The sequence below is a fragment of the Pleurodeles waltl genome, chromosome 8, assembly GCF_031143425.1.
Source record: "Pleurodeles waltl isolate 20211129_DDA chromosome 8, aPleWal1.hap1.20221129, whole genome shotgun sequence".
In the NCBI taxonomy this organism is placed as follows: domain Eukaryota; kingdom Metazoa; phylum Chordata; class Amphibia; order Caudata; family Salamandridae; genus Pleurodeles; species Pleurodeles waltl.
The window spans coordinates 197,644,095-197,661,422 of NC_090447.1; the positions used below are offsets into that span (position 1 = coordinate 197,644,095).

Sequence of the window (17,328 nt, forward strand, 5' to 3'; positions counted from 1 at the left end):
TGTGTCCTCTTTTTAGCAGTTGCAACACTGAAGGCATCCAATTCCACATTTCTATATAAACATATACAGGGAGTGCAGAATTATTAGGCAAGTTGTATTTTTGAGGATTAATTTTATTATTGAACAACAACCATGTTCTCAATGAACCCAAAAAACTCATTAATATCAAAGCTGAATATTTTTGGAAGTAGTTTTTAGTTTGTTTTTAGTTTTAGCTATGTTAGGGGGATATCTGTGTGTGCAGGTGACTATTACTGTGCATAATTATTAGGCAACTTAACAAAAAACAAATATATACCCATTTCAATTATTTATTATTACCAGTGAAACCAATATAACATCTCAACATTCACAAATATACATTTCTGACATTCAAAAACAAAACAAAAACACATCAGTGACCAATATAGCCACCTTTCTTTGCAAGGACACTCAAAAGCCTGCCATCATTGGATTCTGTCAGTGTTTTGATCTGTTCACCATCAACATTGCGTGCAGCAGCAACCACAGCCTCCCAGACACTGTTCAGAGAGGTGTACTGTTTTCCCTCCTTGTAAATCTCACATTTGATGATGGACCACAGGTTCTCAATGGGGTTCAGATCAGGTGAACAAGGAGGCCATGTCATTAGATTTCCTTCTTTTATACCCTTTCTTGCCAGCCACGCTGTGGAGTACTTGGACGCGTGTGATGGAGCATTGTCCTGCATGAAAATCATGTTTTTTTTGAAGGATGCAGACTTCTTCCTGTACCACTGCTTGAAGAAGGTGTCTTCCAGGAACTGGCAGTAGGACTGGGAGTTGAGCTTGACTCCATCCTCAACCCGAAAAGGCCCCACAAGCTCATCTTTGATGATACCAGCCCAAACCAGTACTCCACCTCCACCTTGCTGGCGTCTGAGTCGGACTGAAGCTCTCTGCCCTTTACCAATCCAGCCACGGGCCCATCCATCTGGCCCATCAAGACTCACTCTCATTTCATCAGTCCATAAAACCTTAGAAAAATCAGTCTTGAGATATTTCTTGGCCCAGTCTTGACGTTTCAGCTTGTGTGTCTTGTTCAGTGGTGGTCGTCTTTCAGCCTTTCTTACCTTGGCCATGTCTCTGAGTATTGCACACCTTGTGCTTTTGGGCACTCCAGTGATGTTGCAGCTCTGAAATATGGCCAAACTGGTGGCAAGTGGCATCGTGGCAGCTGCACGCTTGACTTTTCTCAGTTCATGGGCAGTTATTTTGCGCCTTGGTTTTTCCACACGCTTCTTGCGACCCTGTTGACTATTTTGAATGAAACGCTTGATTGTTCGATGATCACGCTTCAGAAGCTTTGCAATTTTAAGAGTGCTGCATCCCTCTGCAAGATATCTCACTATTTTTGACTTTTCTGAGCCTGTCAAGTCCTTCTTTTGACCCATTTTGCCAAAGGAAAGGAAGTTGCCTAATAATTATGCACACCTGATATAGGGTGTTGATGTCATTAGACCACACCCCTTCTCATTACAGAGATGCACATCACCTAATATGCTTAATTGGTAGTAGGCTTTCGAGCCTATACAGCTTGGAGTAAGACAACATGCATAAAGAGGATGATGTGGTCAAAATACTCATTTGCCTAATAATTCTGCACTCCCTGTATATACAGGTTATTGTGGAGAAGTCCTATATTTTATTTCAGTTGGGATTTGTGACCGCTTTAATACTGCAGATGCTTTAATTCCCTACTGGTTGACACTGAGCAGCACACAAGTATGACATCTTTTTCTCTATGGGGCTTAAATGTAATTTAAAAGGAGGAATGCTACTATACCATTTATACACTACAGGTGTGTCCCCTCTCTTTTTCGAAATTGTGTGGTCTGCAGTGATGTCATCTGGTTGAGATGATTTACTTGGATAGGTTTCCAAAACACGTTTTAGAAAATCAACCTGAACATTCGCCCAAATCGTTTGCTCAACCTTTCAGCTTCCTCATCCTGATGACATGTTTCTCTAGATCATGTGACCTTTACCTCTTTAGTATACTTTTCATGCCACCGGGGTGCACAATGGTGAGATAATGGAGAGGATGGTGTATGACTTACCCTCTCTGCTTCTTTCTGGCGCTTCTTCTAACAGAATAACTACAGTAAAAGATTGTTTGTTTTTCCACAATTACATGCTTTCTTTCTTTGTCTTAAATCATTATACCTTGTGTACAAGATTGTTTATCTGTGCAGTGGATCTGCTTTGACTTAGCGTTTTGAGGGATAATGTCCTTCACCCTTAAGGAGATCTAGTGACCAAGCCCGCCTAACAGTTCTTCTGTTCAGCCAGTCCTTGCTTGGTGACTGCATGTTTTCTGTTGTTGTGGGTAAATCATGGAATTCAGTTCTGTTACGTTTTACCAATGAGAAACTAAGCTCTTGAAATTTAGGAAATCTTTGAAAACCTGCTTATTTCCAAAGCCAACTTGCAGAAGTGGCGTTTGACAGCTAACTTTTGAAGGTTTTACTGTTATTGATTCTGAAGTTATGGTTAGTGGCAGGATAGCCCAAGTAAGGTCTTTATAAACTGTGGAAGCATAAAGGTGTGATCTTTTGCTGTTTCAGCATCAACATGAGAATGCCTCTTTGAAATCTTTCTATTTAGAGTTGAAAGATGGTATTTACTCCACATTCTTAAAAGTATAAACACTTTCTTTTATGCTTTAGTTTTGTTTTAGGTTTTCAATATTTGAATATTTAGAGCATGAAAATGGTTTTAGGTTTTTCAATTTTGAAATATTTGAATACAACATCAGGGTAAGGCACTGACAGCTTCGTTTATTTCTGCACTGGCTTCAGCATTTGCTAGAACAATTTGTGGGATCAATAATATTTCACCACCCATTTCCTTGGTCAGAGAATTGTTTCTCCTGTGCAATTTCTCTACCTCCCACAGCTGTACCCTCATTCTCTGAGCGGCAAGCAAGATCCTATGAACTTGGCTTGGCAGTTGCTACTGAGATTAGTGTCTGTGCCATAGCATGATTGGTCCAATGTTTTCCTTTTCATTTTTTTCATTATTTTTGGCTTAATTGTTCTTCTTTCCCAGACATTGTCTTAAAACATATATATTGAGTTTTACATACATACACGGAGTTCTGAGTAAAAAGTGAAAACACTTTGTGTGTCTGGCATGAAGAAATATTCTCTCGGATTGCATTAAGAGTATGTTTGGGAGGAGAGGGCCATGAAGTTGATTTTAGTGAGATATTTGTATCATTGTGTGGTTGCTGAAGATGTAAAGTTGGCTTTACTCTATGAAGAATAAAATACAACAGGTCATTAAATATATTGCACAGGATTTCAATGCAAGTTAAAAATGTTTTCCTCAGGTGTATTTTCATTATGGAGGATGGAAAAAAAATCGGCTGTAGGATGAAGCTGCACGTGTTGGTGGGGATCAGGGGTCAGGCAACCATTGGAATGCTACACTTTTCTTAGATGTCACTAATCTATATGTGAGCTCACACGGGTTGGCTGTTTTTAGGAATGGAGCTGTGGTCTCACAATAGAAGTTTGGTCTTGTGCTATTGTTTCAGGCGACAGAATATGATGTTATCATGTGACCTCTGTAAAGTACTTTTTATATAGTCTATATTAAAAAAAAGCTGTGCCCACACAGTGTTTTGAATACATTTTGCACAAATGATAGTTTGGAATACAAACTTTACAATAAGCACTCAGTACTCACCTGTTCATCTAAAACGGGCAGAGACAAATCCAGGAAGGACTCATGAACTAAGGACACCTTAAAGGGAAGGAAGAACAAACCTTTAATACATCTATAAAATGGAATATCTTCCTTCAGATCAGGTGTGCACATAATGTCATTACTGTTTGACATATTACATTATGAAGCAGGCAGAGCTCGTGCTTTGGAAGAACCATTAAATAGCATAAAAAAACACCAATAACAATATATTGTAGAGAAAGGATGAATAGTAGCATCCGTAATGCAAAGCTCATAATAGTGATTAGTTCTGGAAAGATCAAAGTGAGATCTATGAGGATGGACATGGGCATAAGGCTAATTAATGTAAGGGACTGAAATGGTAAAGTCTTATTCACTTTTTTGGTATCATTCAATTCATTTTAGTCAATTCACCATTCACACAGCAAAGAAGAAAATCTTCGAATTAGTATCTAGGACATGAGGCAAACAAGAGGGCTAACATGGTGCTGTATGGATTACTTCTTGTTCACATGACCTGCTGACCAACTGTTCAAACATATACGCTTGGAAATCCCAATAGTGAGACGCTGGCACTACTTCAAAGGTCCTCCGTTCCTTGCATTATAAACATATCTTCTTTTATAAGCAGGTAATCCATACCCTTAATTATCTAAGAACAAGTGGGCAGTTCCTTAACTAGAGTGGGCTATACAATGATACTCCAAGTTCGCATTTAACATATGGGGTACCTCTAAGCCTACCTTGATTCTTTTACCTCTAGCAATCAAGACTAAACCTCGCCTGCTCGAGTCACGCTCCTGCAACATATGTTATTTTATTATAATTGTAAACCGCACTATCGCACAAAAGAGTCTCCAGGCACTGTAGAAAGAAGTGTGTCTATCCAGACTGAGCTGAGTGACTCACTGCTTATTGGCCCTGGCAAAAGGGCTAAACGTTTACAAATATTCGGAAACTCAAGGTAGTCTTGCATGCCTTTTGAGGTGATTAGTAGTGAGTTTCACAATTCAACACAGTGGACACAAAAAAAGCAGTGGTCAACTTTTGATAGGTCGAAACCTGCGACTTTCAAATGTACCTTATCTTCACAGAAGTCACTTTTGCAATAATTTCAACACTATTCAGTCGTAATCCTGGCAGCTTGTGGTAAGATCCAACCAGCACATTTCTCAAAAAGCTGACATTATCAACAACATTCTGCTAACCATCTATTGTTGCCATGACCAAAGGCTCAGTGCTTGTACCTGTGCGGAAGTCTGAATGAAAAGGGCAATGAATGTTATACACAAACTGCTGAAGTTGTGATGTTGCTTTTCGAAGCAATTCAATTTTAAACTGTAGGCACAAAATATGCCTATATTTCCAGGGTTAGAGGGATCCAGACTTTAACATGAATAAAGTTGTCAATTAAGCACAGTTGCAGGTACAACAGCATTCGGCTCTTAGGTTGGGGTGCAACGTCTTCTATATTTTTAACAGTTCATAGGGCAATAAAGCATTTGCAAATCTGAATCATTAATATGTTCTTTTGGAAACACTAAATCAATGATTTTATTTCCTAGTTTGCTCCTTAAAAATGTTATCTGTTACTTGGGAATAAATTACCTTCTCCTTTCTTCGAGTTTACATAATAGCTCATTTACTTCTTTCATGTCATCAGAAAACACATTTGGATATAATTAATTAGTGTTAATCCTAGATTTATTTATTTTTGGAATACTCTCATTAAGGCATAATGTGATATCTTGCTGATTTCAAGGACATGGGTCACCAAGGTAGGCACACAACGTGCCAGCTGAAATACTATTCCACCTTTAAGCTTAGGTCAATATCCTGTTGAGGTGGGACAGTAAGGATCAAGTGAAGCGTAACTGAAAAGGAAATGCAGTAAAGACCATACCAGGTGGTTGTAAATAAAAGATCCACTGAAACTACTTCAATTAAACTAGGAATGTAGTGTAAAGAAATGGCTCCCTGTTGCAGTTACCCCCCACTTTTTGCCTAATACTGATGCTGACTTGACTGAGAAGAGTGCTGGGACCCTGCTAACCAGGCCCCAGCACCAGTGTTCCTTCACCTAAAATGTACCATTGTATCCACAATTGGCACACCCTGGCATTCAGATAAGTCCCTTGTAACTGGTACTTCTAGTACCAAGGGCCCTGATGCCAAGGAAGGTCTCTAAGGGCTGCAGCATGTCTTATGCCACCCTAGAGACCCCTCACTCAGCACAGACACACTGCTTACAAGCCTGTGTGTGCTAGTGAGAACAAAATGAGTAAGTCGACATGGCACTCCCCTCAGGGTGCCATGCCAGCCTCTCACTGCCTATGCAGTATAGGTAAGACACCCCTCTAGCAGGCCTTACAGCCCTAAGGCAGGGTGCACTATACCATAGGTGAGGGTACCAGTGCATGAGCACTGTGCCCCTACAGTGTCTAAACAAAACCTTAGACATTGTAAGTGCAGGGTAGCCATAAGAGTATATGGTCTGGGAGTCTGTTTTACACGAACTCCACAGCACCATAATGGCTACACTGAAAACTGGGAAGTTTGGTATCAAACTTCTCAGCACAATAAATGCACACTGATGCCAGTGTACATTTTATTGCAAAACACACCCCAGAGGGCACCTTAGAGGTGCCCCCTGAAACTTAACCGACTGTCTGTGTAGGCTGACTAGTTCCAGCAGCCTGCCACACCAGAGACATGTTGCTGGCCCCATGGGGAGAGTGCCTTTGTCACTCTGAGGCCAGTAACAAAGCCTGCACTGGGTGGAGATGCTAACACCTCCCCCAGGCAGGAGCTGTGACACCTGGCGGTGAGCCTCAAAGGCTCACCCCTTTGTCCCAGCCCAGCAGGGCACTCCAGCTTAGTGGAGTTGCCCGCCCCCTCCGGCCACGGCCCCCACTTTTGGCGGCAAGGCTGGAGGGAACAAAGAAAGCAACAAGGAGGAGTCACTGGCCAGTCAGGACAGCCCCTAAGGTGTCCTGAGCTGAGGTGACTCTGACTTTTAGAAATCCTCCATCTTGCAGATGGAGGATTCCCCCAATAGGGTTAGGATTGTGACCCCCTCCCCTTGGGAGGAGGCACAAAGAGGGTGTACCCACCCTCAGGGCTAGTAGCCATTGGCTACTAACCCCCCAGACCTAAACACGCCCTTAAATTTAGTATTTAAGGGCTACCCTGAACCCTAGAAAATTAGATTCCTGCAACTACAAGAAGAAGGACTGCCTAGCTGAAAAACCCCTGCAGAGGAAGACCAGAAGACGACAACTGCCTTGGCTCCAGAAACTCACCGGCCTGTCTCCTGCCTTCCAAAGATCCTGCTCCAGCGACGCCTTCCAAAGGGACCAGCGACCTCGACATCCTCTGAGGACTGCCCCTGCTTCGAAAAGACAAGAAACTCCCGAGGACAGCGGACCTGCTCCAAAGAAAAGCTGCAACTTTGTTTCCAGCAGCTTTAAAGAACCTTGCAAGCTCCCCGCAAAAGGCGTGAGACTTGCAACACTGCACCCGGCGACCCCGACTCGGCTGGTGGCGATCCAACACCTCAGGAGGGACCCCAGGACTACTCTAAGACTGAGTACAAAAACCTGTCCCCCCTGAGCCCCCACAGCGCCGCCTGCAGAGGGAATCCCGAGGCTTCCCCTGACCGCGACTCTTTGAAGCCTAAGTCCCGACACCTGGGAGAGACCCTGCACCCGCAGCCCCCAGGACCTGAAGGACCGGACTTTCACTGGAGGAGTGACCCCCAGGAGTCCCTCTCCCTTGCCCAAGTGGAGGTTTCCCCGAGGAACCCCCCCCTTGCCTGCCTGCAGCGCTGAAGAGATCCCTAGATCTCCCATTGACTTCCATTACAAACCCGACGCTTGTTTCTACACTGCACCCGGCCGCCCCCGCGCTGCTGAGGGTGAAATTTCTGTGTGGACTTGTGTCCCCCCCGGTGCCCTACAAAACCCCCCTGGTCTGCCCTCCGAAGACGCGGGTACTTACCTGCAAGCAGACCGGAACCGGGGCACCCCCTTCTCTCCATTCTAGCCTATGTGTTTTGGGCACCACTTTGAACTCTGCACCTGACCGGCCCTGAGCTGCTGGTGTGGTGACTTTGGGGTTGCTCTGAACCCCCAACGGTGGGCTACCTTGGACCAAGAACTAAGCCCTGTAAGTGTCTTACTTACCTGGTTAACCTAACAAATACTTACCTCCCCTAGGAACTGTGAAAATTGCACTAAGTGTCCACTTTTAAAACAGCTATTTGTCAATAACTTGAAAAGTATACATGCAATTTTGATGATTTGAAGTTCCTAAAGTACTTACCTGCAATACCTTTCGAATGAGATATTACATGTAGAATTTGAACCTGTGGTTCTTAAAATAAATTAAGAAAAGATATTTTTCTATATAAAAACCTATTGGCTGGATTTGTCTCTGAGTGTGTGTACCTCATTTATTGTCTATGTGTATGTACAACAAATGCTTAACACTACTCCTTGGATAAGCCTACTGCTCGACCACACTACCACAAAATAGAGCATTAGTATTATCTATTTTTACCACTATTTTACCTCTAAGGGGAACCCTTGGACTCTGTGCATGCTATTCCTTACTTTGAAATAGCACATACAGAGCCAACTTCCTACATTGGTGGATCAGCGGTGGGGTACAAGACTTTGCATTTGCTGGACTACTCAGCCAATACCTGATCACACGACAAATTCCAAAATTGTCATTAGAAATTCATTTTTGCAATTTGAAATTTTTCTAAAATTCTTAAAAGTCCTGCTAGGGCCTTGTGTGTTAAGTCCCTGTTTAGCATTGTCTTTTAGAGTTTAAAAGTTTGTTAAAAGTTTGAAATTAGATTCTAGAACCAGTTGTAGATTCTTAAAAAGTATTCCAACTTTTAGAAGCAAAATGTCTAGCACAGATGTGACTGTGGTGGAACTCGACACCACACCTTACCTCCATCTTAAGATGAGGGAGCTAAGGTCACTCTGTAAAATAAAGAAAATAACAATGGGCCCCAAACCTACCAAAATACAGCTCCAGGAGCTTTTGGCAGAGTTTGAAAAGGCCAACCCCTCTGAGGGTGGCAACTCAGAGGAAGAGGATAGTGACTTGGAGGAAAATTCCCCCCTACCAGTCCTATCTAGGGAGGACAGGGTCCCTCAAACCCTGACTCCTAAAATAATAGTCAGAGATGCTGGTTCCCTCACAGGAGAGACCAACACCTCTGAAATCACTGAGGATAGCCCCAGTGAAGAGGACATCCAGTTAGCCAGGATGGCCAAAAGATTGGCTTTGGAAAGACAGATCCTAGCCATAGAAAGGGAAAGAAAAGAGATGGGCCTAGGTCCCATCAATGGTGGCAGCAACTTAAATAGGGTCAGAGATTCTCCTGACATCCTAAAAATCCCCAAAGGGATTGTAACAAAATATGAAGATGGTGATGACATCACCAAATGGTTCACAGCTTTTGAGAGGGCTTGTGTAACCAGAAAAGTGAACAGATCTCACTGGGGTGCTCTCCTTTGGGAAATGTTCACTGGAAAGTGTAGGGATAGACTCCTCACACTCTCTGGAAAAGATGCAGAATCTTATGACCTCATGAAGGGTACCCTGATTGAGGGCTTTGGATTCTCCACTGAGGAGTATAGAATTAGATTCAGGGGGGCTCAAAAATCCTCGAGCCAGACCTGGGTTGATTTTGTAGACTACTCAGTAAAAACACTAGATGGTTGGTTAACTGGAAATGAAGTGTGTGACTATGTTGGGCTTTATAATTTGTTTATGAAAGAACACATTTTAAGTAACTGCTTCAATGAAAAGTTGCATCAGTCCAATTTCTCCCCAAGAATTGGGAAAGAAGGCAGACCACTGGGTCAAGACTAGAGTAACCAAAACTTCCACTGGGGGTGACCAAAAGAAAGGGGTTACAAAAACTCCCCAGGAGAAAGTGGGTAACACTAGAAACAAAGAAAAAGAGTCCTCTGTAGGCCCCCAAAAACCAGAACAGGTGGGTGGGCCCCAAGACACAACCCAAAACAAAGGTGGGTACCAGGGTAAGAACTGGGATGCCACTAAGGCCTGGTGCCACAACTGTAAACAGTCTGGGCACCACACCAAGGACACTTCTTGTCCCAAAAACAAACCCCAGAACAAAATTCCTGGGGTAACCAGTGTAGCCATGGGAGATGACTCCTCAGATGAGGAGGTCTTCCTAGCCTTCAACTGGAAACAGGGCCCAACAGGTGAGTTGGAGATTCCAGAGGGAAGTAGACACTTCCACCACCTACTGGTGAATGGAATCCCAACCACTGCCCTGAGAGACACTTGTGCCAGTCACACTATTGTGCATGACAGGCTGGTGCTCTCAAACCAGTACATCCCAGGTGAGACTGCCAGGGTAAGAGTTAGCCTAGACAGGGTCACTAAGAGGCCTGTGGCTTTAGTGCCCATAGAAGTGGGTGGCACTCTTAGCTGGAGAAGGGTAGTAGTCAGTACAGACCTCCCCCTTGATTGTCTCCTTGGAAATGACTACCCAGAGGTTAGTCAGAGCTCAAGAGAGGAACTGGTCCAGTGCCAGTCCTCTCCCAAGGATTCTGGAAGTCCTGCCTCTGCAGTAAATGCAAGCAGGCCCCAGAAGAAGAAGAAAAGAAAACAGAGTAGGAGGGGTGGACAACCTTTAGCCAAGGTTACAGCAAGCCAAGGAGATTCTGCTCCAGTAGGGGAGAACTCCAAAAATGGCCCTGATAAAGTCCAACCTGACCCACAAGAAGCCCTGGCTAGTCAGGCAACTGTTAAACCTGAGTGGGTGGCTCCTCAGCTAACAGAAGAAAGAGTGGAAGAAGGGTGTTTACTACAAGATGTGGTAACCCCCCACTCCAATACAGCAGACAGACAACCTGAACCCAAAGAAGCCTGTAACTTAGCCCCTTCCCTTTTAGGTGAAGAGCTAAAGGTGTGGTTCTGGGCACTGACAGCTGTCAGTGGCCTCTGCTGGGTGTTAGCCTTTATGGCTGCACTATCCTTAGCATGGTGGTCTGACCCCATGCCAAATAGCAAGTTAGGCCCCCTGACCCTATTGGTCATGGTGGGGTTACTCCAGCTCTGGGTAACCTCTATGGGTAAGCTAGGGGTAACCCTGGCCAAGATAAGGTTAGCAGAGGTGGATACCTCTAAAACCAAAATAGAAAGAATGGGTGGAGACATTGACGAGGCAGACAAGAGGCAATTCAGACTAGGTCCTATCACTGTGGAGGTGGGTCAGTTCCCCAAAGGGAATGACCTGAACAGAAGGATGTAAGGCAGAATAGGCCCTGCAACTAACCAGCCTATTTCTCCTACTCTTCCTCGCCTGACAGACTAGGAAGACTCTCCCAGCTTGGGCTGAGTCTCCTGGCCTGTAGGCTGGGGGGGGCTTGTGTAAAGAAATGGCTCCCTGTTGCAGTTACCCCCCACTTTTTGCCTAATACTGATGCTGACTTGACTGAGAAGAGTGCTGGGACCCTGCTAACCAGGCCCCAGCACCAGTGTTCCTTCACCTAAAATGTACCATTGTATCCACAATTGGCACACCCTGGCATTCAGATAAGTCCCTTGTAACTGGTACTTCTAGTACCAAGGGCCCTGATGCCAAGGAAGGTCTCTAAGGGCTGCAGCATGTCTTATGCCACCCTAGAGACCCCTCACTCAGCACAGACACACTGCTTACAAGCCTGTGTGTGCTAGTGAGAACAAAATGAGTAAGTCGACATGGCACTCCCCTCAGGGTGCCATGCCAGCCTCTCACTGCCTATGCAGTATAGGTAAGACACCCCTCTAGCAGGCCTTACAGCCCTAAGGCAGGGTGCACTATACCATAGGTGAGGGTACCAGTGCATGAGCACTGTGCCCCTACAGTGTCTAAACAAAACCTTAGACATTGTAAGTGCAGGGTAGCCATAAGAGTATATGGTCTGGGAGTCTGTTTTACACGAACTCCACAGCACCATAATGGCTACACTGAAAACTGGGAAGTTTGGTATCAAACTTCTCAGCACAATAAATGCACACTGATGCCAGTGTACATTTTATTGCAAAACACACCCCAGAGGGCACCTTAGAGGTGCCCCCTGAAACTTAACCGACTGTCTGTGTAGGCTGACTAGTTCCAGCAGCCTGCCACACCAGAGACATGTTGCTGGCCCCATGGGGAGAGTGCCTTTGTCACTCTGAGGCCAGTAACAAAGCCTGCACTGGGTGGAGATGCTAACACCTCCCCCAGGCAGGAGCTGTGACACCTGGCGGTGAGCCTCAAAGGCTCACCCCTTTGTCCCAGCCCAGCAGGGCACTCCAGCTTAGTGGAGTTGCCCGCCCCCTCCGGCCACGGCCCCCACTTTTGGCGGCAAGGCTGGAGGGAACAAAGAAAGCAACAAGGAGGAGTCACTGGCCAGTCAGGACAGCCCCTAAGGTGTCCTGAGCTGAGGTGACTCTGACTTTTAGAAATCCTCCATCTTGCAGATGGAGGATTCCCCCAATAGGGTTAGGATTGTGACCCCCTCCCCTTGGGAGGAGGCACAAAGAGGGTGTACCCACCCTCAGGGCTAGTAGCCATTGGCTACTAACCCCCCAGACCTAAACACGCCCTTAAATTTAGTATTTAAGGGCTACCCTGAACCCTAGAAAATTAGATTCCTGCAACTACAAGAAGAAGGACTGCCTAGCTGAAAAACCCCTGCAGAGGAAGACCAGAAGACGACAACTGCCTTGGCTCCAGAAACTCACCGGCCTGTCTCCTGCCTTCCAAAGATCCTGCTCCAGCGACGCCTTCCAAAGGGACCAGCGACCTCGACATCCTCTGAGGACTGCCCCTGCTTCGAAAAGACAAGAAACTCCCGAGGACAGCGGACCTGCTCCAAAGAAAAGCTGCAACTTTGTTTCCAGCAGCTTTAAAGAACCTTGCAAGCTCCCCGCAAAAGGCGTGAGACTTGCAACACTGAACCCGGCGACCCCGACTCGGCTGGTGGCGATCCAACACCTCAGGAGGGACCCCAGGACTACTCTAAGACTGTGAGTACAAAAACCTGTCCCCCCTGAGCCCCCACAGCGCCGCCTGCAGAGGGAATCCCGAGGCTTCCCCTGACCGCGACTCTTTGAAGCCTAAGTCCCGACACCTGGGAGAGACCCTGCACCCGCAGCCCCCAGGACCTGAAGGACCGGACTTTCACTGGAGGAGTGACCCCCAGGAGTCCCTCTCCCTTGCCCAAGTGGAGGTTTCCCCGAGGAACCCCCCCCTTGCCTGCCTGCAGCGCTGAAGAGATCCCTAGATCTCCCATTGACTTCCATTACAAACCCGACGCTTGTTTCTACACTGCACCCGGCCGCCCCCGCGCTGCTGAGGGTGAAATTTCTGTGTGGACTTGTGTCCCCCCCGGTGCCCTACAAAACCCCCCTGGTCTGCCCTCCGAAGACGCGGGTACTTACCTGCAAGCAGACCGGAACCGGGGCACCCCCTTCTCTCCATTCTAGCCTATGTGTTTTGGGCACCACTTTGAACTCTGCACCTGACCGGCCCTGAGCTGCTGGTGTGGTGACTTTGGGGTTGCTCTGAACCCCCAACGGTGGGCTACCTTGGACCAAGAACTAAGCCCTGTAAGTGTCTTACTTACCTGGTTAACCTAACAAATACTTACCTCCCCTAGGAACTGTGAAAATTGCACTAAGTGTCCACTTTTAAAACAGCTATTTGTCAATAACTTGAAAAGTATACATGCAATTTTGATGATTTGAAGTTCCTAAAGTACTTACCTGCAATACCTTTCGAATGAGATATTACATGTAGAATTTGAACCTGTGGTTCTTAAAATAAATTAAGAAAAGATATTTTTCTATATAAAAACCTATTGGCTGGATTTGTCTCTGAGTGTGTGTACCTCATTTATTGTCTATGTGTATGTACAACAAATGCTTAACACTACTCCTTGGATAAGCCTACTGCTCGACCACACTACCACAAAATAGAGCATTAGTATTATCTATTTTTACCACTATTTTACCTCTAAGGGGAACCCTTGGACTCTGTGCATGCTATTCCTTACTTTGAAATAGCACATACAGAGCCAACTTCCTACATGTAGTTTAAAGAATTGTGAACTACATACAAAAACTTAGGCTATGCATATGTGTGACAAAATAAACTGGCCCTGTGATCCAGATCAGAGTTCACCTTTTCACTTTCAGATGCTTTGCACACTAGCACAGGGGACTGGATCAGTGGTAAGCCAATTGGCTGCTTTTCCTGAAAGAATAAGGGCTAGCATGCAGACAACTTTCCTTATTTTAAGATGAGGGCTCTGGGCTCATTTCTCTACAAGATGCCACGATCTTAGCACACTCTGAGCTCAGAAACTGGTTCTGCCGAGACCAAAGACTGGTGCTGATGTCCAGACTAGCCCAAGATTGTTGATTTCGATAGCAAATCATCCTCTGCACCTCTAAAAGCGAGAGAAATCGGGAGACAACATCGCTGGTCAACTTAATCTATCAGCTGAGAGAAGGTAAGAAAGAAAAGGGCTATCTCTGAAGACAAGAGTCACCTCCACTCCTTACTCTGTACCGGTGTTTTCTTCTCAGCTAGGTGTGGTCAGGAGCATTACTGTGGCGTATGCTGGCTCCAAAAGCAGATACCTCACTTTTTCATTCTGGTTGTATCCACCTCTACCCTTTTAGGTGAGCTGTATCAAGCACCTCTACCTGCATTCTGGGAACCTCCATAATCATGGATTTCCAATTTGTGGTAACTCTGTCCCCGGTGACTTGTTCCACTCACCTTCATGAGAGAACGACAACTCTCGGAACCTCTTCTGTGACCACTGATGCTACAGCATCACCTCTCTCAACAAAAGGTTTGGGGTGGTCATGACTGCATCCTTATTGCACCATGTGCACAAACTGAACCAAAGTAAGACTACTGTGCATATGCTCTCTCCCAAACCAGACACTGCACTCCGCAACACTACACAAACATACTCCCTCTGTTCACACAAGCCTGAGAGAACATAGATATATAAAACACACATTCATAATACTGCATCTTCGACTAAAATAGGCTGTAGTGCTATTGAAACATTCATTCTAAACCATTAATCTACCAGAAGGAAAATGTCACTTACCCAGTGTACATCTGTTCGTGGCATGAGACGCTGCAGATTCACATGCTGTGCATATCCCGCCATCTAGTGTTGGGCTCGGAGTGTTACAAGTTGTTTTTCTTCGAAGAAGTCTTTTCGAGTCACGAGATCGAGGGACTCCTCCCCTTTCGGCTCCATTGCGCATGGGCGTGGACTCCATCTTAGATTGTTTTCCCCGCATAGGGTGAAGTAGGAGTTGTGTACATAGTAATAGTGCCCATGCAATGGAGTAAGTATGTATGTACATAATGTGATTAAAAGTGTTATATTTACAAATGTACAAGTTTATTTTTATCAACTTATAACGGCTACAGGCTCCGGGGAGGTGGGAGGGCGCATGTGAATCTGCAGCGTTTCATGCCACGAACAGATGTACACTGGGTAAGTGACATTTTCCGTTCGATGGCATGTGTAGCTGCAGATACACATGCTGTGCATAGACAAGTAAGCAGTTATCTCTTCAAAAACGGTGGTTTAGCCTGTAGGAGTTGAAGTTGTTTGAAATAAAGTTCTTAGTACTGCTTGTCCTACTGTGGCTTGTTGTGTTGTTAACACATCCACGCAGTAATGTTTAGTGAATGTATGAGGCGTAGACCATGTGGCTGCCTTACAGATTTCTGTCATTGGTATATTTCCTAGAAAGGCCATGGTAGCGCCTTTCTTTCTAGTGGAGTGTGCCTTTGGTGTAATAGGCAGTTCTCTCTTAGCTTTAACATAACACGTTTGAATACATTTCACTATCCATCTGGCAATGCCTTGTTTGGATATTGGATTTCCTGTATGAGGTTTTTGGTAAGCTACAAACAATTGTTTTGTTTTGCGAAACTGTTTGGTTCTATCAATGTAGTACATTAGAGCTCTTTTTATGTCTAATGTATGTAATGCTCTTTCAGCTACAGAGTCTGGTTGTGGAAAAAACACTGGGAGTTCCACAGTTTGGTTTAAGTGGAACGGTGATATAACTTTTGGCAAAAATTTGGGATTTGTACGTAGAACCACTTTATGTTTGTGTATTTGTATAAAGGGTTCCTGTATGGTAAAGGCTTGTATTTCACTTACTCTTCTGAGAGATGTGATAGATATTAGGAAGGCTACTTTCCAAGTTAAGTATAGCATTTCACAAGAGTGCATGGGTTCGAATGGTGGACCCATGAGTCTCGTTAATACAATATTAAGGTTCCACGAAGGAACTGGTGGTGTTCTCGGTGGAATGATCCTTTTTAGACCCTCCATAAAAGCTTTTATGACTGGGATCCTAAATAGTGAAGTTGAATGTGTAATTTGCAGATAAGCCGAAATTGCTGTGAGATGTATTTTAATGGTTGAAAAAGCTAACTTAGATTTTTGGAAGTGTAGTAAGTAGCTTACAATGTGTGTAGCGGACGCGTGTAATGGTTGAATTTGATTATTATGACAGTAATAAACAAATCGTTTCCATTTATTTGCGTAGCAATGTCTTGTAGTAGGTTTTCTAGCCTGTTTGATGACCTCCATACATGTGAGGTTTAGATGTCCGAATTCTAAGACTTCAGGAGCCAGATTGCTAGATTGAGCGATGCTGGATTTGGGTGTCTGATCTGCTGTTTGTGTTGAGTTAACAGATCTGGTCTGTATGGTAGTTTGATATGAGGCACTACTGACAGGTCTAGTAGTGTTGTGTACCAAAGTTGTCGTGCCCAAGTTGGTGCTATTAGTATTAGTTTGAGTTTGTTTTGACTCAGTTTGTTTACTAGATATGGAATGAGTGGTTGAGGGGGAAAAGCGTAAGCAAATATCCCTGACCAACTCATCCATAACGCATTGCCCTTGGAGTGAGGCTGTGGGTACCTGGATGCGAAGTTTTGGCATTTTGCGTTTTCTTTTGTTGCGAATAGGTCTATTTGCGGTGTTCCCCAGTTTTTGAAGTAGGTTTGTAGTATCTGGGGATGAATCTCCCATTCGTGGATCTGTTGGTGATCTCGACTGAGATTGTCGGCCAACTGGTTTTGAATTTCTGGGATGTATTGCGCTATTAGGTGAATGTGATTGTGATTCGCCCAATGCCAAATTTTCTGTGCTAAGCGACACAGTTGTGATGAGTGTGTGCCTCCCTGTTTGTTTAAGTAATACATTGTTGTCATGTTGTCTGTTTTGACAAGAATGTGTTTGTGGGCTATTAGCGGTTGAAATGCTTACAACGCTAGAAACACTGCTAGTAGTTCTAGATGATTTATGTGAAGTTGTTTCTGCTGAGTGTCCCATTGTCCCTGGATGCTGTGTTGGTTGTGGTGTGCTCCCCACCCTACCATGGAAGCATCTGTTGTGATCACGTATTGAGGCACTGGGTCCTGGAAAGGCCGCCCTTGATTTAAATTTATATGATTCCACCATTGTAGCGAGGTGTGTGTTTGGCGGTCTATCAACACTAGATCTTGTAGTTGACCCTGTGCTTGTGTCCATTGTGT

General features: G+C 44.9%; 1 protein-coding gene across 3 annotated transcripts in view; it reads right to left on the reverse strand.

The window, feature by feature from the left end:
* Positions 1–17,328, reverse strand: part of USP16 (ubiquitin specific peptidase 16) — a 318,997-nt gene that overhangs the window by 82,400 nt on the left and 219,269 nt on the right. For all 3 annotated transcript variants that reach the window (XM_069204074.1, XM_069204073.1, XM_069204072.1), the window contains exon 12: positions 3,711–3,767. In XM_069204074.1, coding sequence (XP_069060175.1) covers positions 3,711–3,767 — 57 coding nt within the window. The remainder of the gene's footprint in view (positions 1–3,710; positions 3,768–17,328) is intronic.